Here is a 26,677-nt window from a genome sequence, read left to right as displayed (position 1 = left end):
ACACTCTCACTCTCACACTCACACTCTCACACACACACTCTCACACACACACACACACTGTCACTCTCTCTCACACACACACTCTCTCTCACTCACACACTCTCACTCACTCACACACACACTCTCACACACACACTCTCTCTCTCACACACACTCTCTCACTCACACACACACACTCTCTCTCACTCACACACACACACTCTCTCTCACTCACACACACACACTCTCTCTCACTCACACACACACACTCTCTCTCACTCACACACACACACTCTCTCTCACTCACACACACACACTCTCTCTCACTCACACACACACACTCTCTCTCACTCACACACACACACTCTCTCTCACTCACACACACACACTCTCTCTCACTCACACACACACACTCTCTCTCACTCACACACACACACTCTCTCTCACTCACACACACACACTCTCTCTCACTCACACACACACACTCTCTCTCACTCACACACACACACTCTCTCTCACTCACACACACACACACACACACACACACTCCGACCAGCAGCTCACTTTCCTCGTCTTGGTCTTCTGGACGCCACCGCGCTTCTTATAGCCTGGCCTAAATTCCCAGAATTCCATGGGGTAAGTCTCCTGGCTTCACTCGTCACAGGTCCCGCTGTGATCAGCGCAGCTCCTTCATCTGTCAGTTACTCACCCTGAGCTGATTGCGAGGTGCTCAGTGACGAGCCGAGGGCCTGTAAACTATCCAGCGCCAGAGATCGACCGCCGCTAATGACTTTCAGCGGGAAACCAACTGCACCGAGAGCCAGATCAAGCTCAACCAAACACCAGAGCGACTACACACACGTCTCAGACCTTCATCTGCAATCCATCAATGCGGTTTGCATTGCTTCAACAAATGTGTTGCAGACAGTTTCATACACATTTCTGCTCATATCAACATACAACTATATTTCCCTTTAGAATAGTGTGTGCTAATGAATCTTGAGCATTACTGTTATACACTATGCTACTGTTCAAAAATTTGGAGTCAGTAACATTTTTAAAATAAATTTTATACTTTTATTAATTTTAAATTGCATTAAATTAATCAAAAGTGACAGTAAAGACATTTATAATGTTGCAAAAGATTTCTCTTTCAAATAAATTCCATTCTTTTGATCTTTCTATTCGTCTGTGAATCCTGAAAAATAAAACGTATCACAGTTTCCACAAAAATATTGGGCAGCATGACTGTTTTCAACATTGATAATAATCAGAAATGTTTCTTGAGCAGCAAATCAGCATATTAGAATGATTTCTGAAGATCACGTGACACTGAAGACTGGAGTCATGATGCTGAAAATTCAGCAATCAATTACATTTTAACATATTCACATAGAAAACAGTTAATTTAAATTATAATAATATTCCACAATTTTACTGTATATTTGATCAAATAAATTCAGCCTTGGTGAGCAGAAGAGATTTCAATCAAAAGTGACAGTAAAGACATTTATAATGTTGCAAAAGATTTATCTTTCAAATAAATTCCATTCTTTTGATCTTTCTATTCATCTGTGAATCCTGAAAAATAAACCGTATCACAGTTTCCACAAAAATATTGGGCAGCACGACTGTTTTCAACATTGATAATAATCAGAAATGTTTCTCGAGCAGCAAATCAGCATATTAGAATGATTTCTGAAGATCACGTGACACTGAAGACTGGAGTCATGATGCTGAAAATTCAGCAATCAATTACATTTTAACATATTCACATAGAAAACAGTTAATTTAAATTATAATAATATTCCACAATTTTACTGTATATTTGATCAAATAAATTCAGCCTTGGTGAGCAGAAGAGATTTCTTTAAAAAAAATAAATACATTTTTTTTTACCAAACCCAAACTTTACACCATCACCTCAATTCCTGATGAATAGAATCATTAAATATTCCGATTCACCTGACATCACATAATGCCAATAAAATGGGTTCTAAATGCAATTTCATGTTAACCTTGCAGCAATGCAGCTGACTAGAAAAATAAATCTATGTTAACCAGAAGTAACCTCTGCGCGGTCTCTAAACACAAGTCTAACGGCCAAGAGACCATTAGCTGCTCACTGTTATATTCTACACTGGAGTGTGTGTGTGTGTGTGTGTGTGTGTGTGTGTTTAGAGATCACTGAACCCTCGAGCTGTCCATTTGCATTTCAGCTCTAATTGCCTTTTTCCAGATTTGTTTATACAACGAGGCAATTACTAGGAAATTAACCTTGTACTGCATCTTTATTCTATATGTAGTATATACAGAAAGACACTAAATCAACACATAATCTTTCCCTGTGCTTAACGAACATGGAGATATAATTTCATATAATGAAATTTAAAAGAACTATTCACTCAAAAATGAAAATTTGCTAATCCTCAGGCCAACCAAGATGAGTTTGTATCTTCATCAGATTTGGAGAAATGTAGCATTGCATCAGTGTCTCAGCAATGGATGCTCTGCAGTGAATGGGTGCCGTCAGAATGAGAGTCCAAACAGCTGATAAAAACATCACAATAATCCACAAGTAATCCACACCACTCAGCTTTTCACTTCTAAAGACATTAACTGATGGACTGGAGTGGTGTGGATTACTTGTGGATTATTGTGATGTTTTTATCAGCTGTTTGGACTCTCATTCTGACGGCACCCATTCACTGCAGAGCATCCATTGCTGAGACACTGATGTAATGCTACATTTCTCCAAATCTGATGAAGAAACAAACTCATCTACATCTTGGATGGTCTGAGGGTGAGCACATTTTCGCAAATGTTCATTTTTGGGTGAACTATTCCTTTAAACCAAAGAGGGATCGTTTAAGGGACAATCCAGTTAGAATGTAGAAATTAGGCCAGGCGTGTTCTGACCCGACAGCATCACACCTTACCGCTGCTGAACTAATTAACTGCACCATCACTACTCTACTGATTTAACCCATTACAGGCCTCCTGATGGTCAAAACAGCTTTATGATAATCCATAAAGCATCCAGCACACTGAGATGGACACTTGAGATGCCGCAGAACATATATTGTACAGTCGTCATGGCAACTAAAAAAAACCACAATGCTGGCTGTTTCATAAACAATATCCCACAACCTTTTTTCATGTTGGGTGTCATTTCTACAAGGGATTAATACAGTATCCCTTCGTCTATACAGTCATAATTCCTGTATAATGTGTCCTACTAAGAACAGGATAAATGGGTCATCAGGTGCTTTGTCCATTTTACAGCGATTTTTTTATAAATGCATTTCTCTGTGCTGCTTTGCAACAATCTGTATTATATAATGCACTATAAAAATAATGATGATTTATTCAATTATTAATTTAATAAATGTATTAATTAAAAATAAGGGCTGCCAGGAGATTCTTTAAAATTGTTGTTAGCGATCATATTAAAAATGGATTAATTAATCAGATGTGGCCCAAATATTGGTTTATTTATTAAAAAAAACACCTCGTTCGAGGGTCTCTCTCAGGATCTGATAAAGACATTAAATCATGACTTACCTCTCTCTGTGCAACGGAAACATTCTTACTGGACAGATGAGGGTCTTTTTCTGCCATTAGAAATGAGAGAAAGAAAAAACGAAAAACATTCATCCACCCGAACAAATACAGTTTAAATATACATTGAAAATATTGAGAAAATTAATGGCATATTTAGGTCAAGGTTGTGGTTGTTGTCTTCTTGATCATGAAATAATCTCATTAAGCAAAACCTAAACATCTATAACTAAATATAAATTATGCAAATAATAATTAAATATAAATATTCTTTATTTTTATTTAATAAAATGTGTTTATGCATTTATTTATTGTTACATAAAAATAATTAAGAAATACAAAGAAATGTAGTTGACAAACATGTCCGTGAACTTGATTTTCTACATCAAGATCTAGATGTTAAATGCAAGTTAAAATGCAGTGTGTTTCTGGTCACCATGCAGTTAAACCACCTTTTAGCTTTCTTGCAGGTCACTTTTAAAACGAGTTGGAAAAAACTGCATGTATAATGACCATTTGTATGCAATCATATTAAAGAATGTTGCTTACATGCATTATAGCATATCATACTGTGTCAAATACACAAAGACTATCTCCACAGGTTACTCACGAGGGACTGTCCTAAATAAATACATATTCGCTTCGAAGCATACAAACAGTTTTCAGATAGACTAATGACATCTAAAGTCTTTATTGTAGCATACCTGCAGTAATTAACTCCTTTTAAGTGCTCTGGTAAGTTCTTCTGGCTTCAGTTTCGCTCAAAGTCTCTTTAGTTCCTATGAATGAGACTAGGACAGAGCAGAGACTCTTACCCCATGTTCCTGTTCTGGAGCAACTGTTTACAGCCTGTAGGACCTGTGGGTTCTGTAGGATCTGTAGGATCTGTGGGATCGGTAATCCGCGTCTGGAGTCTTTCTATACAGTGAACATGGCATATATGTGCATGCAGCCCGCGAATGCACCAGCAGCAGCCGCAGAAACTGGACGTGATGACCGGGTCAGTTCCTCTTTTCCCCGCGGTTGTCTTTGCTGTAGTTCAGTAAGAGCGCGGACTCGCGGGAAAGCCCGCCGGCTGTCAGGCTCCGCGTTCTGATGCTTCCCGCAACGACTTTGATGACGCGCCGCGACTGTTACTTTGTAACCAGTTTGGCTTTGATGTCCCGCCGCGGCGGGGTTTTGAAGAGACTCGCGCGCCATCCAGCGGACAGAAGCGGAGCTGCAGCATCATTGCGGCGCCTCTCGCACTCTAGTGATTAGAGAGCGAAGATCCGTTCATCATACAGACATTTGTGCTGATGTAAACCCAATGAGACACTACAAACCGTCCTCACTAAGTGCAGTAACACAATGGCGTTACCATGCTTTTTTGGACATATTGTGATTTCGATATTAATTTGGTCACATATGTTAAGAGATGTCGTCATTGTTTGTAAGGTAAAAATGAATTCAGAATGTAATGTAGATTAAAAAATGTGGCCATTGTTAGAAACACACACACACACACACGTTTTTTTTTCTAACAATGGCCAATGAACTTTTTCATGACTTTTACATTCTGTACATATATACACACACAGTGCATTCAGAAAGTATTCAGACTCCCTTCACTTTTTTTTTTCTTCCAATTTTATGTTGCAGCCTGATACTACAAATGTTTAAATTCATTTTTTTCTCATTAATCTACACTTCGTACCTCATAATGACAAAGTGAAAACAATTTTAGAAAAACCCTGAAATAATCACATTCACATAAGTATTCAGTACTCAGTACTTAGTTGAAGCATACTCTTGCTGTGTGCTTAGGGTCATTGTCCTGTTGGAAGGTGACCCTTCGGCCCGGTCTTAGGTTCTGTATGCTCTGGACTGGGTTTTCATTAAGGCTAACTCAATATTTTGATGCATTGAGTTTTCTTCTACTCTGACGAGTCCCTGAGTCCCTGCTGCTGAAAAACAGCTCCACAGCATGAGGCTGCTACCAGCACACTTTACTTTTGGGATGCTACTCTGCAGGTGATGAGCGGAGCTGGTTTCCTTCAACCACGATGATTAGAATTGAAGTTCATCAGACCAGAGACTCTTGTTTCTCAGAGTCTGAGGGTCCTTTAGGTGCTTTTTTGCAAATTCCAAGCGTGTTTTCATGCGTCTTCACTGAGGAGAGGATTGAGTTTGGCCACACCGCCATAAAGCCCAGATCGGTGGAGTGTTGCCGTGATGTTTGTCCTTCTGTAGGTTTCTTCCATCTGCATATATAATCATGGAGCTCAACTAGAGTGACCATCAGCTTCTTGGCAGATCGGTGGAGTGTTGCAGTGATGTTTGTCCTTCTGTAGGTTTCTCCCATCTGCATATATGATCATGGAGCTCAACTAGAGTGACCATCAGCTTCTTGGCCACCAGTCTAGACAAGGCCCTTCTCCATCGATTGCTCAGTTTGGCTGGACGACCAGCTCTTGGAAGAGTCCTGGTTGTGCCAACCTTCTTCCATTTGAGAATTATGGAAGCCACTGTGCTCTTGGGAACCTTTAGTGCAGCAGAATTTTTTTTATAGTCTTCCCCAGATCTGTGCAAAGATACAATCCTGTCTCTGAGCTCTGCAGGCAGTTCCTTTGACCTCATGCAGGCATGTGATCAGCTAGACACCAACAAAAAAAAGGAACATTTGACCACGCCCACAAGCCACGCCCCCAGCACTTATTATGAAAAATATATATTTTAGCACATTAAAAGATATATCTTATATTGTAATACATACTATTGTCCTGTAAAAAATAAAAAGCAGCATTTAATAATCATGATAACAGTATGATATAATAAACTATAATATATTATAGTAAAGTATATAGAATTGTTATTATTAAAGTACCTGCCAAAAGTTTGGAAACATTACAATTATTAATGATTTTGCAAAATACCTTCTGCTCATCAAGGCTGAATTTATTTGATCAAAAAGTTAAAAAAACAAAACAATATTGTTAAATATTACAAATTTTAAAAAAGTTTTCAATTTTAATATATTATAAAATGTAATGTTATTCCTGTGATGCAAAGCAGAATTTTCTTCATCATTACTCCAGTTTTCAGTGTCACATGATCTTTTAGAAATCATTACAATTTATATGACTCAAGAAACATTTCTGATTATTATCAATGTTCAGAACAATTTTGCGGCTTCATATTTTGTGGAAATGGCTCGTTTAAAAAAAAAAAACAACAACTCAGATCTACACGGATCGTCCCTCAGAGGTCAGAAAATATGGAAATCCATATTTATACAGAAAAATCACATACCTACTCATGACTTGGTTTTTGCCCTAATATGTATTGTCAGCTGTGAGGCCTTTTATATCATGTGTGTGTGCCTTTCCAAATCATGTTCAATCCATTTGTTTAACCACAGATGGACTCCAATCACAATCAAGGTGTAGAAACATCTCAGCAATGATCAAGAGAAATGGGAGGCACCTGAGATCAATTTTAAGTGTTGTTGCAAAGGGTGAATACTTATGTAAATGTGATATTTCAGTTTTTTTATTTTTAATAAATGTACAGACATTTCTAAAATTCTGTTTTCACTTTGTGATTATGAGGTACAGAGTGTAGATTAATGAGAAAAAAATTTAATTTAACCAAGCGTAGTATCAGGCTGCAACATAAAATTTGATTTAACGGAATACTTTCTGAATGCACTCTGTGTGTGTGTGTGTGTGTGTGTGTGTGTGTGTGTATATATATATATATATATGAAGTTTATTTGCAAAAAAAAGATAACTGTTTTTTTTTTTATTTTAAAAAAATCATGTTTTTTATTGTGTTAGTATTTTTTCGTTATTTTTTACCCAAGCAAAATAACCCAACTGCAGTTTGACTGAGATTAATTGGAACGCACAATGAAAACACATGATTTTTGAAAATTGTTAAAAACAGTTATCCGTTTTTGCAAATGAACTTATACATGTTCTTTTTTTAAAAACTCATTTAAACGGGTAAAAAAAAAACTACATTTGTACTGTCTATGGTGTTATGGTAATAGAAACAGTATTTTTCAGATTTTTAGGTTTTATGTGTGATTGATGAAAACGCCACATCAGACCTGCTCTATCACTAAAGAGGATGACACATTGCAGCAGGGAGTTTCTGCAATTAATACAAATTAATGTTACTTTGGAAAAACGCAAGTTCTTACTGTATTGATTTAACATTCCTTCTTTATTAAGGCTAGTACACATCATTAACGGGAAGTCGTGGCCTAATGGTTAGAGAATTGGACTCGTAACCCAAAGGTTGCGGGCACTGCTCCGGGTGTGTGTGTGTTCACTGCTGTGTGTGTGCACTTTGGATGGGATAAATGCAGAGCACTAATTCCGAGTATGGGTCACCATACTTGGCCACACGTCACTTTCACTCAAATCTGAACAGACTTTGGCATGCAATTTGCATTGAGCAAAGCCTTTTGTCATTTTCACTTGAGACCACAGAAATCAGGTTGTGAAAAAGTCAACACATGAAGTGTGCTCCCTTACTGTAATCTAGCATACACCAGGTTAAAAATGCAATGGAAGCTTGTTTCTGCCACAGGATGAAAAATTAAGGTAATTGTGACATCTCACAATCCACCTTTTCTTGCAATTCTGAGAAAAAAAAAGTCTGAATTGCCAGACAAAAGCCACAATTACCTTTTTTTTTTTTTATTCCGTGGCAGAAAAAAAAATTGCAAAATATAAACTCAGAATCCAGAGGAAAAAAAAGTCAATACAATGCACAAAGCAAACTTGGAAGTGCAAGAAAAGAGTTTTGATTTTTTGATTTTTAACGTTTCTTGCAATTCTGACAGAAATCAGAACTGCAAATTGCAATCATAACTTTGAATGAATTTATTATGTGGCAGAAACAAGCTTCCATTTACAAGCTCAAAAATGTGTACATAAACAAAAAAAGGACAAAAATTCAATATCTAAGCTGCATTATACATCATACACAAGACGATGAAGAACTGAGAACTGCATTGGGTGAAAGAAAGCAACATTTATTCATAACGTTACAAGTACATATTGTGGGGGTGAAAACTTTTTCCACAAAACAAAATCCTGAATTATACTTCATATCCTGTTGTTTCTCCAGTGTTCCTCTTCATTGCAAGTTAAAGCATATAAATGTATTGTACATTTCAGTCAAATTTGATGCAATTTTCGCAGCAGAACCTCTTCATACTCGATTAAAACAAGAATGCATCGCTGTGGATCACCTTGGCCTTGTTGTGGATGTTAGCATCTCATTGTCATTGGCAACAGTTTGGCTGACGTCGTATCAAATCTGAGCACTGATATTTACAGTTGAAGTATGAAAGGTGAAAACTAAACTGTATACAGGAATTTCAGAGAATGAGTTCATTCTAAAACGAGAGGTTAACATGAAAAAGTCGCATCGACATTTCTGCGACCTCGGTTATAAACGAATCATGATTGTCTTGTGGGCAAAGGAAAAAAGAGAAAGCGAAGGATGTGAACTTAAAACTAATCTGTGCTCGATGCTATAAAATGCGAGTGGTGGTGGGTAATATCAAACAGTCAAAAGAGCTGCGAGTATGAAGTAACAGCAAGGTATAAACACTCCAAAGTAAAAGTACAAAGTTGAGGCGACTAGCATCGGTCGGAACAGATGTTAAAAGCTGCCGTAAAACTGAATGGGTCCGTCGAAACCAAATTAACTCGAGCAATTTCCACACTGAGAGAGGTTACGAGAACTTCACGTCAGATAAACTGTGAGCTACTAAAAAGAGGGGGAAAAGCAACTAGTATGGGGGAGAAAACAAAACTACAATCTATCACAACACAAATAATAATGAAGGAGGGCATTCTGAAAACACACAAACACACACACACACCTGTTGGCGGCGTAAAACCGCCCGCTCTCACTGACATCATCATCATCATCATCATCATCATCATCATCATCATCATCATCATCATAATAACGCAAGAGCGCAAGACGAGCCTCTTACGGTCAGACACAAAAACAGCGAGAATCTCACCTGTCTGTGCTTCACATAGGTACGGCGATCTCCTGCTTTCTCTGAGGCGCAACTAAAGCGATTCGGGCACAACGATAATATGACTGCGTCCTGATTGGACAGAATAGCAGTGGGAGGGGTTTACTGTGATTGACATATTTGTCTCATATCAAATCGAACAGCTTCAGACAAGCAAGTTTCACCTGATTGGACAGAATAGCAGTGGGAGGGGTTTACTGTGATTGACATATTTGTCTCATATCAAATCGAACAGCTTCAGACAAGCAAGTTTCACCTGATTGGACAGAATAGCAGTGGGAGGGGTTTACTGTGATTGACATATTTGTCTCATATCAAATCGAACAGCTTCAGACAAGCAAGTTTCACCTGATTGGACAGAATAGCAGTGGGAGGGGTTTACTGTGATTGACTCATTTGTCTCAGATTAAGATGATCGCGTTTCACCTGATTGGACAGTGGGAGGAGTTTGCTTTGATTGACACATCAAATCGAACAGACCCAGATGAACGAGTTTCACCTGATTTAGACACTCCTGACCCACAGATCCCGGTGGTTTGGATCGATTTTGAAGCCACATCTAAATCAAGCAAGCGGTTTTACTTCACTGCTTTTATTCTAGTTGAACAAAAAACATTTTAAAACAGAGGAAAATAAGAAAGGATAGATCCGTCGGTCCCTCGGCAAAGGACAGAACACTTAAAAGGAATTTTTAAACATCCCAAAGCCATTTCTACCCCAAATCACCTAGCGGAGAGCGGATGAGATGTGACGGGCCCTCCGTTCGACGCGGCACCTCTACCCTCCCGGACTTCAGGCGGAAAACGTTCCTCAAAGTTGAATCGTCCTTCAGAGTGTCCTAGCACCTCGGGTTGGAGACAAGAGGCGCTCCGAAACAAAACGCGAAAACTCTTGCCGCAGGCGTCCGTTCTCTCAAAGATGTGCTGTGGTAGAACCTGAATGTCAGATGTCAACTTTGAGGGGAACTCTACTTTCCTGAAAATCAGCTGCTCGAAAAGCGTTTATAATTACTTGAAATACGTCACCCCCTCTCTCAGCTCATGGAGACGACAGAGCAAGCGTGGTTTTTGCAGGTAGTTTTAAGAGAACTTCATCTTGGCTCCGTCTCTGTTGGCAGGGCAAGGCCTGAGGCTGACATCGGCAGCCAGGCGAGAGAGAGAGGAGGCCGGGAAGGGCCCCTGCGCTCCAGGAGCCTCCTCCACATTGCGGAGTTGCAGATCGAAGATCTCGTGTTTGGTCTCCTCCTAACACTGCGTCTCCCCTCTCCTCCCCGTTCTCAACGAATGGTGGATGTAGTCCGCCACTCACACGTTCTCTTTCGTCCTGTCCAGCTTCACTCCCTCCTGTGATTGGTTTGATTCTCTCCTGTTGCTCTCACTTGGACAGAATAGCAGTGGGAGGGGTTTACTGTGATTGACATATTTGTCTCATATCAAATCGAACAGCTTCAGACAAGCAAGTTTCACCTGATTGGACAGAATAGCAGTGGGAGGGGTTTACTGTGATTGACATATTTGTCTCATATCAAATCGAACAGCTTCAGACAAGCAAGTTTCACCTGATTGGACAGAATAGCAGTGGGAGGGGTTTACTGTGATTGACATATTTGTCTCATATCAAATCGAACAGCTTCAGACAAGCAAGTTTCACCTGATTGGACAGAATAGCAGTGGGAGGGGTTTACTGTGATTGACATATTTGTCTCATATCAAATCGAACAGCTTCAGACAAGCAAGTTTCACCTGATTGGACAGAATAGCAGTGGGAGGGGTTTACTGTGATTGACATATTTGTCTCATATCAAATCGAACAGCTTCAGACAAGCAAGTTTCACCTGATTGGACAGAATAGCAGTGGGAGGGGTTTACTGTGATTGACATATTTGTCTCATATCAAATCGAACAGCTTCAGACAAGCAAGTTTCACCTGATTGGACAGAATAGCAGTGGGAGGGGTTTACTGTGATTGACATATTTGTCTCATATCAAATCGAACAGCTTCAGACAAGCAAGTTTCACCTGATTGGACAGAATAGCAGTGGGAGGGGTTTACTGTGATTGACATATTTGTCTCATATCAAATCGAACAGCTTCAGACAAGCAAGTTTCACCTGATTGGACAGAATAGCAGTGGGAGGGGTTTACTGTGATTGACATATTTGTCTCATATCAAATCGAACAGCTTCAGACAAGCAAGTTTCACCTGATTGGACAGAATAGCAGTGGGAGGGGTTTACTGTGATTGACATATTTGTCTCATATCAAATCGAACAGCTTCAGACAAGCAAGTTTCACCTGATTGGACAGAATAGCAGTGGGAGGGGTTTACTGTGATTGACATATTTGTCTCATATCAAATCGAACAGCTTCAGACAAGCAAGTTTCACCTGATTGGACAGAATAGCAGTGGGAGGGGTTTACTGTGATTGACATATTTGTCTCATATCAAATCGAACAGCTTCAGACAAGCAAGTTTCACCTGATTGGACAGAATAGCAGTGGGAGGGGTTTACTGTGATTGACATATTTGTCTCATATCAAATCGAACAGCTTCAGACAAGCAAGTTTCACCTGATTGGACAGAATAGCAGTGGGAGGGGTTTACTGTGATTGACATATTTGTCTCATATCAAATCGAACAGCTTCAGACAAGCAAGTTTCACCTGATTGGACAGAATAGCAGTGGGAGGGGTTTACTGTGATTGACATATTTGTCTCATATCAAATCGAACAGCTTCAGACAAGCAAGTTTCACCTGATTGGACAGAATAGCAGTGGGAGGGGTTTACTGTGATTGACATATTTGTCTCATATCAAATCGAACAGCTTCAGACAAGCAAGTTTCACCTGATTGGACAGAATAGCAGTGGGAGGAGTTTGCCGTAATTGACATGTTACATCGAACAGACCCAGATGAACAAGTTTCACCCGATTTTGACGACATTCCTGACCCACAGATCACGGTGATTTGGATTGATTTTTAAGCCACATCTAAATCAAGCAAGCTAAATCGAGCGGTTCTACTTGACTGCTTTTATTCTAGTCGAACAAAAACCATTTTAAAACAAAGAGGAAAGTAAGAAAGGATAGATCCGTCAGTCCCTTCGGCAAGGGACAAAACATTTAAAAGGAAAAAGAAACATCCCAAAGCCATTTCTACCCCTAATCACCTAGCGGAGAGCAGACGAGATGCGACGGGCCCTCCATTTGTTACGGCACCTCTACCCTCCCGGACTTAAGGCGGAAAACTTTCCTCAAAGTTGAATCGTCCTTCAGAGTGTCCTAGCACCTCGGGTTGGAGACAAGAGGCGCTCCGAAACAAAACGCGAAAACTCTTGCCGCAGGCGTCCGTTCTCTCAAAGATGTGCTGTGGTAGAACCTGAATGTCAGATGTCAACTTTGAGGGGAACTCTACTTTCCTGAAAATCAGCTGCTCGAAAAGCGTTTATAATTACTTGAAATACGTCACCCCCTCTCTCAGCTCATGGAGACGACAGAGCAAGCGTGGTTTTTGCAGGTAGTTTTAAGAGAACTTCATCTTGGCTCCGTCTCTGTTGGCAGGGCAAGGCCTGAGGCTGACATCGGCAGCCAGGCGAGAGAGAGAGGAGGCCGGGAAGGGCCCCTGCGCTCCAGGAGCCTCCTCCACATTGCGGAGTTGCAGATCGAAGATCTCGTGTTTGGTCTCCTCCTAACACTGCGTCTCCCCTCTCCTCCCCGTTCTCAACGAATGGTGGATGTAGTCCGCCACTCACACGTTCTCTTTCGTCCTGTCCAGCTTCACTCCCTCCTGTGATTGGTTTGATTCTCTCCTGTTGCTCTCACACCATGGTGCTTCAGTTGTAACAGTGGTAAACGGGCATCCATGTTTGTTCTTTTTTTATATTTACCCATATTTAAAATGCTGATGCACTAAGCTCAGCACAGGCCTAGCTCCTGTTCCAACAACCTGCGAACACAGACAGAGAAATCCGAACACATGAGGTGTTTTTCCATTCATAAACAGCTAGACCAATGAGCAAAATGGATCAGAATAAAAACACAAAGATGTTACTGTAAACATAATTAGCTACTGTTTTTAAAATGGAGAAAAAAACCCAAAAACATCAGGTTTGCAAAATGGGCTCCACGGAGAAAGATTTCAATTTATTTGTTTGTTTTTTATTTAATTTTAGTGAAGGTTTTAGAAATGTTGTTGTGCTTTTTTCATTTTTATTCTTGTTTTAATTTCTTATTAATTGAATAATTTAATAGTTTTAATTTTATTTTTATATTTTGTTTTTAATTTAATTTTAGTTAAAGTTTTAATAACTTCATTGTTTTCTTTCATTTTTATTACTGTTTTAATTTATGATTAATTTAATAGAATGTTATAGTATTATATTTTGATGCCTATTTATTATATTAATTTTTATTTGCTAGTTTTACATACATAAAAAAAGAAACAGCACAGATAAAACTCATTGCATTTTGGGTGTCTGCTATATAGGCATCAATTACACTAACCAGATTAGTAAATGAATGTACAGTACAGTTCAAATAAGTTTGGCATCGGTAAGATTTTTTAATGTTTGAAAGAAGGCTCTTCTGCTCACCAGGACTGCATTTATTTGATCAAAAAATCAGTAAAAACAGTAATATCATGAAATATTTTTTTACAACTTTTCAATTTGAATACATTATAAAATGTAATTTATTTCTGTGATGCGCAGCTGAATTTTCAGCATCATTACTCCAGTCACATGATCTTCAGAAATCATTCTAATATGCTGCTTTGCTGCTCAAGAAACATTTCTGATTATTATCAATGCTGAAAACAGTTGTGCTGCCCAATATTTTTGTGGAAACCGAGATACATTTTATTTTTCAGGATTCACAGATGAAATAGAAAGTTCAAAAGAACATAATTTATCTTTTGAAACATTGTCTTTACTGTCACTTTTGATGAATTTAATGCGCCCTTACAGAATAAATGTATTAATTTCTTTAAAAATGCATATCTGACTCAGTAGTGTATGCTTGGTCTTTTAAGATGCGTGTGTGTCGTCTTACACTCTAGTACTGTGAGAGTCCAGTCACTCCGTGTTGATATGCCCGTTCGCCCTGGTAGGTGGAATCCTGGGAAAGCGCCACGTCCATCTGGGATTTGAACTCATCACCCAGGTAGCTGTCCTGTTTCACACAAAAGACAAAAACAATATGCAAAACTACAGAATTAACAAAACAAGGTCACTTTAACACAGACTCAAGAGGCTTATATCTCGTATAAAAGCATGAACATCCCACACAAATGTGAGCATGTGTACCTGTGAGAGCTCAGGCTGGGACAGTCCAGGCTGGCTCATCTGTGACGGCTGGCTCATGGTGATGTAGCCCTGGGTCAGTGGACCCTGAGAGAAGGGCTGGGACACCAGGTCCTGACTGGCCTGGCTGCCTGGCATGTTGGCCTGCCCGCTGCCGTGATTACCAGTGCCACGGTTCCTCTGACGACCTCCACGACCCCCGGTCTTACCTTTAGGAGCACCACGACCTGTAAACAGACAGAGAACCGATTAATATCGTATTCTTGATTCAGTTCTGCTTCACCTCTTGTCACTCCATCCATAGCTTTTTTCTATATCTCTTTAAAAGTAGCTAATAGGGCTGGGTGGTATATCGAGTTATTACGATATGTGACCCTGGATCACAAAACCAGTCTTAAGTCGCTGGGGTATATTTGTAGCAATAGCCAAAATTACATTGTATGGGTCAAAATTATTGATTTTTCTTTTATGCCAAAAATCATCAGGATATTAAGTAAAGATCATTTTCCATAAAGACATTTTGTAAATTTCCTACCGTAAATATATCAAAACTTAATTTTTGATTAGTAATATGCATTGCTAAGAACTTCATTTGGACAACTTTAAAGGTGAATTTCTCAATATTTAGATTTTTTTGCACCCTCAGATTCCAGATATTCAAATAGTTGTATCCCGGCCTAAATATTGTCCTATCCTAACAAACCATACATCAATAGAAAGATTATTTATTCAGCTTTGAGATGGTGTATAAATAGATAAACTTCACAGACTTCAGTGAACGGGCGCCGCCGTGCACATGTGCATCAAACAGACAGAGCACAATAATTCAGACTAAAATATATATTTTGCTGAAATATTTGTAGTTGGACAATGTGATATGTAGAATTTTAAACCTACAAGTAAATGTATTTTTAAGATAGCACTGACTGTAAAGTGACTGTAATTAGTTAATCAAAATAGCCTAATACAAGTCTGTGCTTTTGCTCTTATTTATTTTCATTTTTAGTTTAGTGAATTTAACTCCTGCTTTAAAAGCATTATTTTTGTTTTTAGATTGTAATGTTACAATGCTAGAATAAAATGTGATTTTGACCCTTTTTTGCACATAATATATAGGCTTACATTGTTACATTCACTTTATTAGTTTTCATAGCATTTAACATGCACTGTTTCATTGAACAACATTGAGCAGTATGTAAAATATATATTAAATACAGATAAAAAAACATCCAGATACAAAAACGAAAATACTGAGATATATACCGTACATCTCAAATCGGCCAAAAAATACAGAGATATGAATTTTTGCCCATATCGCCCAGCCCTAGTAGCTAGAAAAAGGCAATACAAAATGCTGCAACAAAAAGTAATGCTAGTCAAGGTTTCTTGTTCAAAAAGCAGTAGTTTAGTTTTCTGGAGTTTTCTCTCACCAGCAGCAGGTCCGTTCACCTGGCCCAGGTACCCAGGCGGAGGCATGGGAGGCATGACCAGATTGAACGGGATGGGGATGTTCATGGAGCCCATTGGGTTCGCCCCAGACCCGATCATGCCGACCTGGTCATGGGTCTGGAAGTACATATTAGACGGACGCCCTGTAAAGACAGACAAGCAGTGACAAATTAAATATATATTTTTCCACAAATAAGCATTTCAAAAGCAGCTCATCATTAAACAACGGTGTTATTTGATTATAAATGGTATACTATTACAATTTTTGTTCATATTTTGAATTAGATTATATTTTTATATTTACGTTAAAAATTGTATATAAAATATAGTTATATCATTTTTATTTTGTTTGTTTTCTCGTCATTTTTATTTATTTTTGTTTTAAATTTAGTAAATTTAGTTTCGTCTTTATTCATTTTTATTTATTAGTTTTAGTTTATTTAGTTTTAAATAAGTTGACCTTTTTCATATTTTATTTCAATTACTTTGTTTGTTTTTTTTTTCCAAGTGACTTTTTTATGGTTTCAGTTTTAGTTAACGTTACCAGAATAACACTGGATTCTTTTGGTTGATGCTTAAACTAACCAATTAAATTAGTTTGATCATGTTGATCAACAAGAAAAATACCAAATAAGAATTTTATTTGTAAATAAGAAACTAAATTAGAACTAATCCACTGCAACTGCATTGTATTGAGATGTGAGAAGTAGTATGTGATTGTTTTCTCACCAGTGCCGCTGCGATCATACACAGATCCAGGAATCATGGCCTCTCTCGCGTCATACATGGCGGTACTCATGAAACGGGCTCCCTGAAACACAATTTCCATTATTAGCAGAAGTATTTTGACTTGTGTTTTTTTTTCCTTATTTGAAACTTCTTTGTTACCTTGATGGTGAATATAATGTTATAGATGCATACAAGCACTAATAATGCATACTGTAATAAATGCAATTGTAATTAACCAGCTTTTCATGCACAAAAAGCATGAAAAGACTATTTCTGCGCCAGAAGTAACCCTGATTTGTGTGTGTGTTACTCACAGGGTTGATGGTGTTGACCAGCTTGCGTGGTTTGCTGAACTGCATGAGGCTCTCTCTCAGGTTGTTCAGCGGTCCTTCCACCAGAACCTTCTGCTCCTTGTAGTAGTTCAGCAGGTGGTTCCACAGCGGCTGCTTGGACAGAGCCTTAGGATTGCCCACAATGATCACGCCATATCTGCACACATACACACACATTTGAGCATATGACTAGAGCTATCCACCTACATTTGTTATTTATTCACACATTTGACTTGAAGGAAAACATACTGTAAATCAGTTTTTTTGTGTGCAAAAATACATAATATACAATGTATATACATAATGTTTTGCAAAAATACAAATTTTCCCCCCCAAATTCTGTTTTCCATTTAAATTTTTCTGTATTCCATTTTAATAACTTAATTACATGTTAATAACCAAAAAGCATGTCTAATAAATTTAATTCATAAAAATGTTACAATTTATTTAAATTTTAGCAATAATATTGCCCTATGAAATGTGTCATCTAAGAAATTCTGTTGTCTGTTTTACTTTTTCTGGGTTTTATGTTTTGCAATTAAAAGCAAATGTATTATTAGAGACAATCAAATTTAATTTAAATGATTTAATTCATTTTTTTTTTTTTTTAATCAAATGAACATTTCATTTTATTTGTTGACAAAGTGCTGCACAAAAAAGGTTTACCTTTTAAATTAAAACATGAATAAAATGTTGTGATTTTTAATAAATATGTAATGAAATACATTATTCTTTATTACTACTTAAAGAAGCACATATACTCTACAAAACATAATTAATGTCATATAACAAAACATATGAAATGTAGTTGTCATAATTTCTTCAAATAAAACCAAACTTTTATTTTGGTGGGTTGTAGTGAAGACCTTTGAGTTTTTGTGTGTATCTGACCATAGTTTTTCTCAAATTAAATGGTGAAATGCTGGTGAAGTGACTCTCAGAGCAGCTCTGGAGAAGTTTGTGTGTTCATGTCCTCATATATTGAGACGACAGACACTGAAAACACCACAAGCAATATGTGTGCTTCAGTGTGAGTAGCAGATGAAACTGAGACACGCAAAAATAGATCAAGTTTATAGCCCTATTTTTGATTTATTCTGCCAAAATTCGCCATATTCGGTGACATTCTGTTTTATAAAGTAAATTCCATTTTTATGACTGGAATCTGCAATTTTGTCTGTGTTAAACATGTTAGTTTAAATGCATCTCTGCCGTGCATACAGACACCTGAATGATACTGACTGTAAAATGAGGTGAAATAAATTACTGCACCTTACTCCAAGTCTGCTATTGTTACCTGGCTCTGGTTAGCGCCACATTGAGACGTCGTGGGTCATTCAGGAAGCCGATGCCCTGGTGCTCGTTAGCCCTGACACAAGACAGGATGATGAAGTCCTTCTCTCTGCCCTGGAACGCATCCACGCTGGCGATCTCCACCTCCTGTAGATACACAGAGGCATCAATACATCACTGACAAGCTGCTGTGTGATACTGGATGTCCAACAGCCATTAAAAACTTCCAGTACTAGAGCAATAACAATCTTACACCAAAATGTGCTTTTCTTGACACCCTAAATTGCCACAGTGAGTGTCTAGAGCAGTGTTTCCTAACTGGGGTGCTGTCTGTCGAGAGCAGGGGTGCCGTGTAAAAAATCATTTTTTAAGATTTTTAAATTGCTAAAATTTTCAAAAAAGCATCTATTGCTCAGGTTTCACTTTCACGGGGTGTGACGCGCTGCGTATTATCCCGCTCTATGCGTGTGCGCTCCGCTCGCTCCACTCATATAACGTTCGTGCTCATCGGAACAGCAAAGTCCACTCAAAAATCGAGTCGACAGGAAACATCGATGTAGTACAGTATTGTTTCTGTCTGCAATAGCCCTACTGTGCTGTAACATGGTGTGGTATATGGGCAACTCTGGTAACGCTGCCCTCTCATTCATTGATCTGCTAACCACTATGTTATGCTCACGTGTTCTGATAATAATAGCTTTCTAGGACTAAATGTTATTTGGATATAATTGGTAAAAAAAAAATAAAAAATAAATAAATAAATCTCTTAATACTTAATACTCTTAAAACTGTTAGACCTACCTGAAAAACTAAAAAGCAATTTATTTCATTTGTATCGTTATTATTTTTTGTGCTATCATTAGTAATTTGTTTATTTGTTCTTATTTTATTACTGACTGCTTACTTGTCATTTTTTATTCAATTCAAATTTTGAAATCAAGCTATCTTGTGCTACTGCAACAAAATTACCCCACTGAAAAATCAAAAATACACTGAGTGAGCAAAAATTTGTGAGATAGCTAGTTACAATGGTAATTAAACAATGTTTACATATAAATAAAAGCCTACATGAAAATCTGTCATATAAATTGGTCTCTTCATTAGAAATGAGCCTACTGATTGCCACCATTGATGGACAAAAAATGTAATAATATTAAAAATATCTGTATTACAGTAGCCTATATTCTGCAGTTCTTCCCTGCTGTACCGAATATCTATACTTTTCAAGGTATCATATCAAAGTTAGAAATTCAAGTATTGTGACTAAATTAATTTTGTAGGGTGCCACAAATCTGTTAAAATTTCCAAAGGGTGCCGCGGCTAAACAAAGTTTGGGAAACACTGGTCTAGAGTACACTTATGCAACAGAACGGCTGAAATCAGTCTGCAGGGATGTTTGCAGGTGTTGTTTGGACTCTGTACCTGGTATAGTTTGGTGTGCAGTGAGCCGCTGAACTGCATGTACTGCACCAGGTAAGAGCGCTGGCCCTCGTATGGTGTAATGATGCCGATCTGGTCGGGTTTGGCTCCGGCCTTCAGCAGACGGGTGGTGATCTTCTCCACATTAGCAGCCTCAGTCCTGAACACAGACAGAAGATTTTATCAGACCGGCCCTTTGAATGAGCTTCATCTAATGCTGGTAAGGAGCATTTATGAATAAGCTTATGAATTTTCAAAGGTTTCTGTTCTTCCAGTAGTCTCACATAACCAGACTTTTGACTGATGGCATAAATTCACTTATACAAGAAGAGGTCAACTGACCGACATTTTATATGTATATAAATGCATAAATATAGCGCTGCCTGAGCTTCACGAGCGCGCCGGCTCGCTTCCCCCATCTGTGTGTCCTGAAGCATCTGAACAGCAAAAGACAGGACAAACTAACAAAAACATAAAAACAACTGCGGAGCACGCCACGGAGGCAGCCATCACCGTCGGCGCCATCGTAACATCGTATATATATAAACATATATATATATATATATATAAAGCAAAAAAGGTTAGAGAAATTTATTTGTATAGTGCTTTTTTTCACAATTTATGCGGTTTCAAAGCAGCTCTACGAGAAGTCATGCTGTTATGTCTATAACGCCTTAGTGCTTTACCATAGAGCAAGTTTTTGGGCTGGGTGTTATGATGATATAAAACAACGATTTAAGTGATCCTCCAGATCTAGATCTAGCTATATTATATTTATAATGTTATCTAGCACATATATCAGTGTCGCAGTGATTTGGGTATGGCTAAATGTTCAAAGGCAATTAAGAGATTTAAATGTTGGTCTGTTTTGTTCTATTAAAAGATTTAAATGTTTTTGGTTTTGTTCTCTTAAGAGATTTAAAGTGGTAATGAAAGGTTCATATTTTGGCGATTAATTTTTCCAAACCCCTCCTTTGCGTGACGCTAATCTGCGGTGATTGGTCTGATTGGTCTCATTTTCATTTCATCTCGCCTGTGATGCCTGATAAAGCAGGTTTGTGAGCGCAGTGCTGCTTTGTGTACTGCATTACCGGGGAAACAGCTATTTTTACTGCTCTAAAAGCACACCTAGTGGCAAAGAATGAATTTGCATTTTCATTCAGACCAACGTGAAAAGACCAACAAGTGGGCGGCCAATATGCTAATGTTTCATGTTGATGTCAACATAAAATGGCTTGGGATTAGTTTTAAAAACGACTTGTTTCAATGATTCAGAGTCGACTCTTTCTTTTGAGAGAGAATAACTTTATACACGGTGCACTTTCAGATTTAAAACTTTGCAGGACGTTTTCATTCACTTAGAGCTGTGTTAAACACTTCATAAAACGTCATTTTCAAAAATCCATAATAGGGGCACTTTAAATGTTTTTGGTTTTGTTCTATTAAGAGATTTTAACGTTTGTCTTTAATTTCAGTCTCTGATTTCAGGCAGAATTACTGTATCGTGATGGTGTTCTTTACTGTGGTTGAAAATTACTTTTTAGGAATGAAAAAACTCCATTTTGGTGGTAACAGGTCATTTTATGTGATGTATAGAGGCATACATTTAAAATCCTATATAACCATTGATATATACAGGAATAGACTTGCTGTTGTTTTTTTTACTACTCTGGCCCTGACTCCCAGAAACAGTATGAAGCCAACCTATCAGATTGAGTCTTGCTGTTTTGAGAAAGTATTCCGTGTACAATATGCATCAGATATTTGTGTTGAGAGTGGGATATGACGTTCAAATGTACCTGTTGAGATAGGAGGTGCCAGAGCTTGCGATCTCCTCCTGGCCTTGAGTTACATAGAAAAACATGGGCTTATCGGGCTGAGGCCACTGGAAGTCAAAGCCTTTCTTGATGCGGTCGGCTGGAGAACAGAACAGAACATCATCATGAACATCATGTGGCTACACAAAAATTTTGTCTATGTAACTAAACAAAACTATCTATACTGAACGTAATGCAATATCAACTACATAGAACTATATGCAAAAAAAATAAATAAACCTGAGATGACATACCGGCGGTGACCCCGTTTTGCAGAGAGCCCTCGTAGAAGATGTTTGACGGGAACGCACTGAGGGCCGGGTGCATGCGGTACTGCACCTGCAGACGGATGGGTCTGATGCCCAGGACCACCAGCCTCTCAAACAGAGACTGAGACAGACCTGCTTTAGCCGCCTTCTTGCACATGACCACAGGACCCAGCTGACAGTGGTCACCCACTAGAATCAGCTGTCAAACAGAGACGACAGTACAGTTACTAAACAGAAAATTTACAATTACATAGAACAGTGTATACAAAATTTGAAGTACCGTCTTTTCCAGAGTATGTCACTTTTTTTAACAACTAAAAATTGCTGTATATGCTTATAATGAAATGAACTTAATATTCTTTTAATGTGGCAAAGTAGAAAAACATTGTAGTTTAGATATATTTTTACTTGTTTGCAAGCCATTAATGATCTTTGTTTTTCGAATGTAGAAAATGTTGGTCATAAATGTAAGTCAACACAAGGGCCGAGTAAACAACGTTTTATCTCATTGGTTGCAGTTTTTATCTCCTTACTTTCAACTTTAATCCAGTTTGTGCTTGTTAGGAAAGTAATGAATGTCAAGTTTATTCATATACATTTACTATAAAGCTGGTAATTCGGTTTCGCTTCAAATTCCTTTAGGCTTGGTGTTTATAGTAAATGTTTTTATAAGGAACACCACTACAATGTGTCTATTTTATACTTATATTTTTCATTCTTGTTTTGCATACAATTAAAAACAATGTTATTTATAGAGATATTAATAGTTTTTATTAATATTCTGAACTAGTTTTTTTTTTTTCATTTTAATTGTAGTTAAAGTTTTAGTAAAGTTTGTTTTTGTCATTATTATTAGTTTTTTTTAAATTGTCAATATTTGAACTCATTATATTCGGGACAAAAACAGCACTCGTGTCATATTGCTCTCACTGCTCGTGTGATATCACTTATCATGTGATATAAGTATGAGACAGAAACTCATACAGGAGCATTTTTGCCCCAATATCTTGAATTTTAGGGCATAACTGCATTTATGGAGTTGTTGCCCTGCATCATTTGTCAACAGTCAACTGTATGAAATGTAAGATGACCTACAGGTCTGGGGGCGGGGCCAGTGCATGAACTGCGCTAAAATATTAGAATCGTGTTATTTTTTCATAACTAATTAATTAATTTAATGCATTAAACTTACAGCCCTAATAATAATAATATATAATAATTTTTTGTGGAGTGAGTGGAACTAATACACGTTTTATTTTCAGTAATTTACATTATTTCTGAATGTATAAATAAAATATGACTTATACACTAATTGCAATGCAATTTTGACCCAGTGTGACATGTATTCAAGTGACTTGTTTTCCAGAAAATATGGTATCTTTGGATTATGTAAAGTCTGTGTGCTAACATACACAGTGTGAAAATTTGCCCGTCACATACCTGTTTGGCCCCGAGCACCACTGGCACCATGCACTCGGGCTCCGTGGCCTGTGTGCTCTCATCGATGAGGATGGAGCGGAACTGCATCTTAGCCAGGCGAGGGTCACCTGCACCCACACATGTGCAGCAGATCACATCTGCATTCTGAGAAACAGAGATAACAAGATGTTTGCAGGCCTCTGTAACGGGTAGGCTGATGGATCATTCGTACAAAGGAAAAAATTCAGCTTTTTTCATAGAACATTGTGTGTGCGTGCTAATTGCAGGGGAAAACACACCACACAAAACATGCCCCATTTCCTTTGCCAAAGAAAACGGCTTAAGCATTATTGTGCTCCACCGCCTGCAGCGTTTATATAAATAAACACACTGAAAATGCACTAGAAAAGCTTGACATTGCTGTGTAATTCCAGCATTTGGTGTCTATCAGTGTTTTAAAGTGAAGTCAGACAGGTACCATGAGCAGCTCTCTCTCAGCGGTTCGTTTGAGAGCTCGGTAACGTTTCTCGTCAGAAGACGACAGCTCGCCAGTTTCGTCCTTCAGCTGCTGCAGTTTCTGCAACTCTGGCATGCTGCAAAAAAGACAGACACACATCGGTCCTCATAAGATCTCTGCCACGCTGCCAAGCATTTGAATTGAAATAGTCATTGCTTGATTAAGATTTTTTTTTAAATCTCAACCCTAAATCTGAGTGACAATAATAGGGATGCCAACCTCAGCACACCATTCAACAGTGAGCTTTAAGAACAGAAATGTCTGCACCTGTCCATGTTGCGGATCTGATTGTGCAGAGCCAGGAAAGACACGGGGGAATCGATGGCCTCACGACTCTTAGCACACAGACGAACCACCTTCAGCCCCGTCTGATGGATCTTCTCTGTCAGCTGATCCACTGCGATGTTACTCGGAGCACAAACCAGCACCGGACTAAACCATCAAACAGACACAAAGCAAAAACTCAGTTGATATTATAGGGCCATATTTCTCCCAAATTCATTTTTCTTTTTACATCTTCCTAGATTCAGTTTTTTTCCTTTATCATTTTTTTTGTATAAAATTAATTTTGGATCCGTTTTAATGGTAAAATTAAAACTAAATGTTACAAATTAAAAAGCACGTGTAACTATTGAAATCATAACATGTATACACAATTTAACAGCAATTTATTAAATTTTCAATAAAAATTTAATTTTTAGGGCCTTACGAAATTAGTCAGAAATAAATTTTCCTCAAATTCTGTTTTTTTTTTAACAAATAAAAATTGTACAATAATAGAAAAAAATTGTCTGTTTTTATTTATGATTTAATTCAGACTTCAAACCATTGATAATCACACAAAGGCATAAAACATTAATTTAACTTTAACATAAAACATTAATTGCACAACAGCACTAGGAGGTTTATGGTTTAAATTAAAGCATGCAACCAAAACTGTGATAATCTTTAAAAAAAATGAAGTATTAATTTTATAATATAGGTAATTTTAATGTAAATTTTTTCAACCTAATTTTTACCAAACATCACTTTATATTTAAATAGTAGTTTTTTTCTGTTTTAATATTCACAGACACTAGTCAATATCACAAGTTAAGTGTACAGCTCTACTTTTGATTTATTCGTTTAAAATTTGCCAAATTCCATGATATTCTGTGTTATACTGGTAATTCCACGTTTATGACTGGATTATGCGATTCTGTCTGTGTTTTCCACATTGTGGAAATCATAGGAGCCTATTATTACAGAAATTTTAAAACGAAATATGATATGAAATCTTCAATATAGTAGCCAAGTAAATAAATGAACTAACTTTATTTCATGCTGAAATTGTAAAATGCACTGGAAATGGAAGTGGAAACACTGTCATGAGGGAACATGTCTCACCCATTGCCCTGTCTGGCCAGATGGTAGACGATGGTGGCAGAGGTGACAGTCTTGCCGGTTCCTGGAGGCCCCTGGATCAGACTGAGGGGTCGCTGCAGCACCGTCTTCACAGCATAAACCTACATTGTTCCAAAACACCTTGAGTCTCAGAAACCTGAAAGAGGAAGGGCTGAATCAGAGGAAGGGGGCTCTCTACCTGCGAGTGGTTGAGGTCTGGCAGGCCCTGCGCAGTGAAGCGTTTGGGCAGCTGGCATTTGATGATAACGTCCTCCACCTCGTGACCCAGCAGCTTGTGATAGATGTAGCCGGACACAGAGGTCTCGTCCACAGCAAACGTCTTCAGGGCGCTCTGCATGCTACATTATACAAAGAAAAAGTTTAACTTTGTGTCCACCAGGTTCACAGATTATTAGACTATTTCACATAATAGTTCATCTGAAAATTATAATTGCAACACAAAGGTGTTTTTCTATACAATTACAAATAATCAGGACTGGAGCTTTCGAGCTTTGAAAAAGACGCAAAAGACCAATAAAAGTATCACAGGAGGAGTCTGAGAGACTCATGCCTGAAATATGTACCTTGTGAAGTCATTTGATAATGTGAAAAACAGAGTGAAATTTAAGTAGTTTGTTATGCAATTACTGATGATCATGTAAAATCTTTTTAGACTCAGAAAGCTCTAGTCTCCATTGATTGTAATTGCATGGTTAATTGCATAATTATCTAGGTCAATTAAACTAAAACTAACAAAAATAAAAACACATTTCTGTTACATGAAATAAATGTTAACAGAAACAAAATGTATAATAAACAAATTTATTTATTTCAGCTAGCTTCAGCATTTCTCTTTTTTATTTAGTTTACCTTGATTTTCGGGGTGAATAAGATATAAATAAAATATATAAAACGTATTTTATTTTAGCTAGTTGACAAGGCAATATTTGTCATTTTTATTTACTTGGAACTTGATGTACAAAAATAAACTCTAAAATGACTAAAAACTAATAATAAAACTAATAAAAACTGTATATAATTTAATATAAATACAATTTTATATATATAAGGCCTGGGCGATAAAACGGTATCGATATTTATCGACGGTACACCTTCTTCGATAACGATATAAAAAATGTTCGATATAGTGCACGATATAGGC

General features: G+C 37.7%; 2 protein-coding genes across 3 annotated transcripts in view; both read right to left on the bottom strand.

Annotated features, from left to right (window-relative positions):
• LOC107696283 (homer protein homolog 3-like) overlaps positions 1–10,954 on the bottom strand; it is a 37,683-nt gene extending 26,729 nt beyond the window's left edge. Inside the window, exons 1-3 of one of the 2 annotated variants that reach the window (XM_016496570.1) lie at positions 9,754–10,954; positions 9,572–9,661; positions 3,544–3,593 (exon numbers count right to left, since the gene is read on the bottom strand). In XM_016496570.1, coding sequence (XP_016352056.1) covers positions 3,544–3,566 — 23 coding nt within the window. In that variant the 5' untranslated portion in view covers positions 3,567–3,593; positions 9,572–9,661; positions 9,754–10,954. Of the gene's footprint in view, positions 1–3,543; positions 3,594–9,571 lie in introns of both variants that reach the window. The other variant, XM_016496579.1, reaches the window with a different exon arrangement.
• Positions 10,955–12,605: 1,651 nt separating this feature from the next.
• Positions 12,606–26,677, bottom strand: part of LOC107696277 (regulator of nonsense transcripts 1-like) — a 31,442-nt gene continuing 17,370 nt past the window's right edge. The window contains exons 10-24 of the mRNA XM_016496560.1: positions 25,715–25,874; positions 25,519–25,637; positions 24,400–24,564; positions 24,094–24,208; positions 23,637–23,780; positions 22,182–22,395; positions 21,910–22,027; positions 20,114–20,270; positions 18,696–18,838; positions 17,381–17,555; positions 17,067–17,148; positions 16,319–16,480; positions 14,892–15,115; positions 14,638–14,757; positions 12,606–13,534 (exon numbers count right to left, since the gene is read on the bottom strand). Coding sequence (XP_016352046.1) covers positions 14,641–14,757; positions 14,892–15,115; positions 16,319–16,480; positions 17,067–17,148; positions 17,381–17,555; positions 18,696–18,838; positions 20,114–20,270; positions 21,910–22,027; positions 22,182–22,395; positions 23,637–23,780; positions 24,094–24,208; positions 24,400–24,564; positions 25,519–25,637; positions 25,715–25,874 — 2,095 coding nt within the window. The 3' untranslated portion in view covers positions 12,606–13,534; positions 14,638–14,640. The remainder of the gene's footprint in view (positions 13,535–14,637; positions 14,758–14,891; positions 15,116–16,318; positions 16,481–17,066; positions 17,149–17,380; positions 17,556–18,695; positions 18,839–20,113; positions 20,271–21,909; positions 22,028–22,181; positions 22,396–23,636; positions 23,781–24,093; positions 24,209–24,399; positions 24,565–25,518; positions 25,638–25,714; positions 25,875–26,677) is intronic.

The sequence above is a fragment of the Sinocyclocheilus anshuiensis genome, unplaced genomic scaffold, assembly GCF_001515605.1.
Source record: "Sinocyclocheilus anshuiensis isolate Anshui unplaced genomic scaffold, SAMN03320099.WGS_v1.1 scaffold217, whole genome shotgun sequence".
In the NCBI taxonomy this organism is placed as follows: Eukaryota; Metazoa; Chordata; class Actinopteri; order Cypriniformes; family Cyprinidae; genus Sinocyclocheilus; species Sinocyclocheilus anshuiensis.
This window is presented reverse-complemented; position numbering and strand designations above follow the sequence as displayed.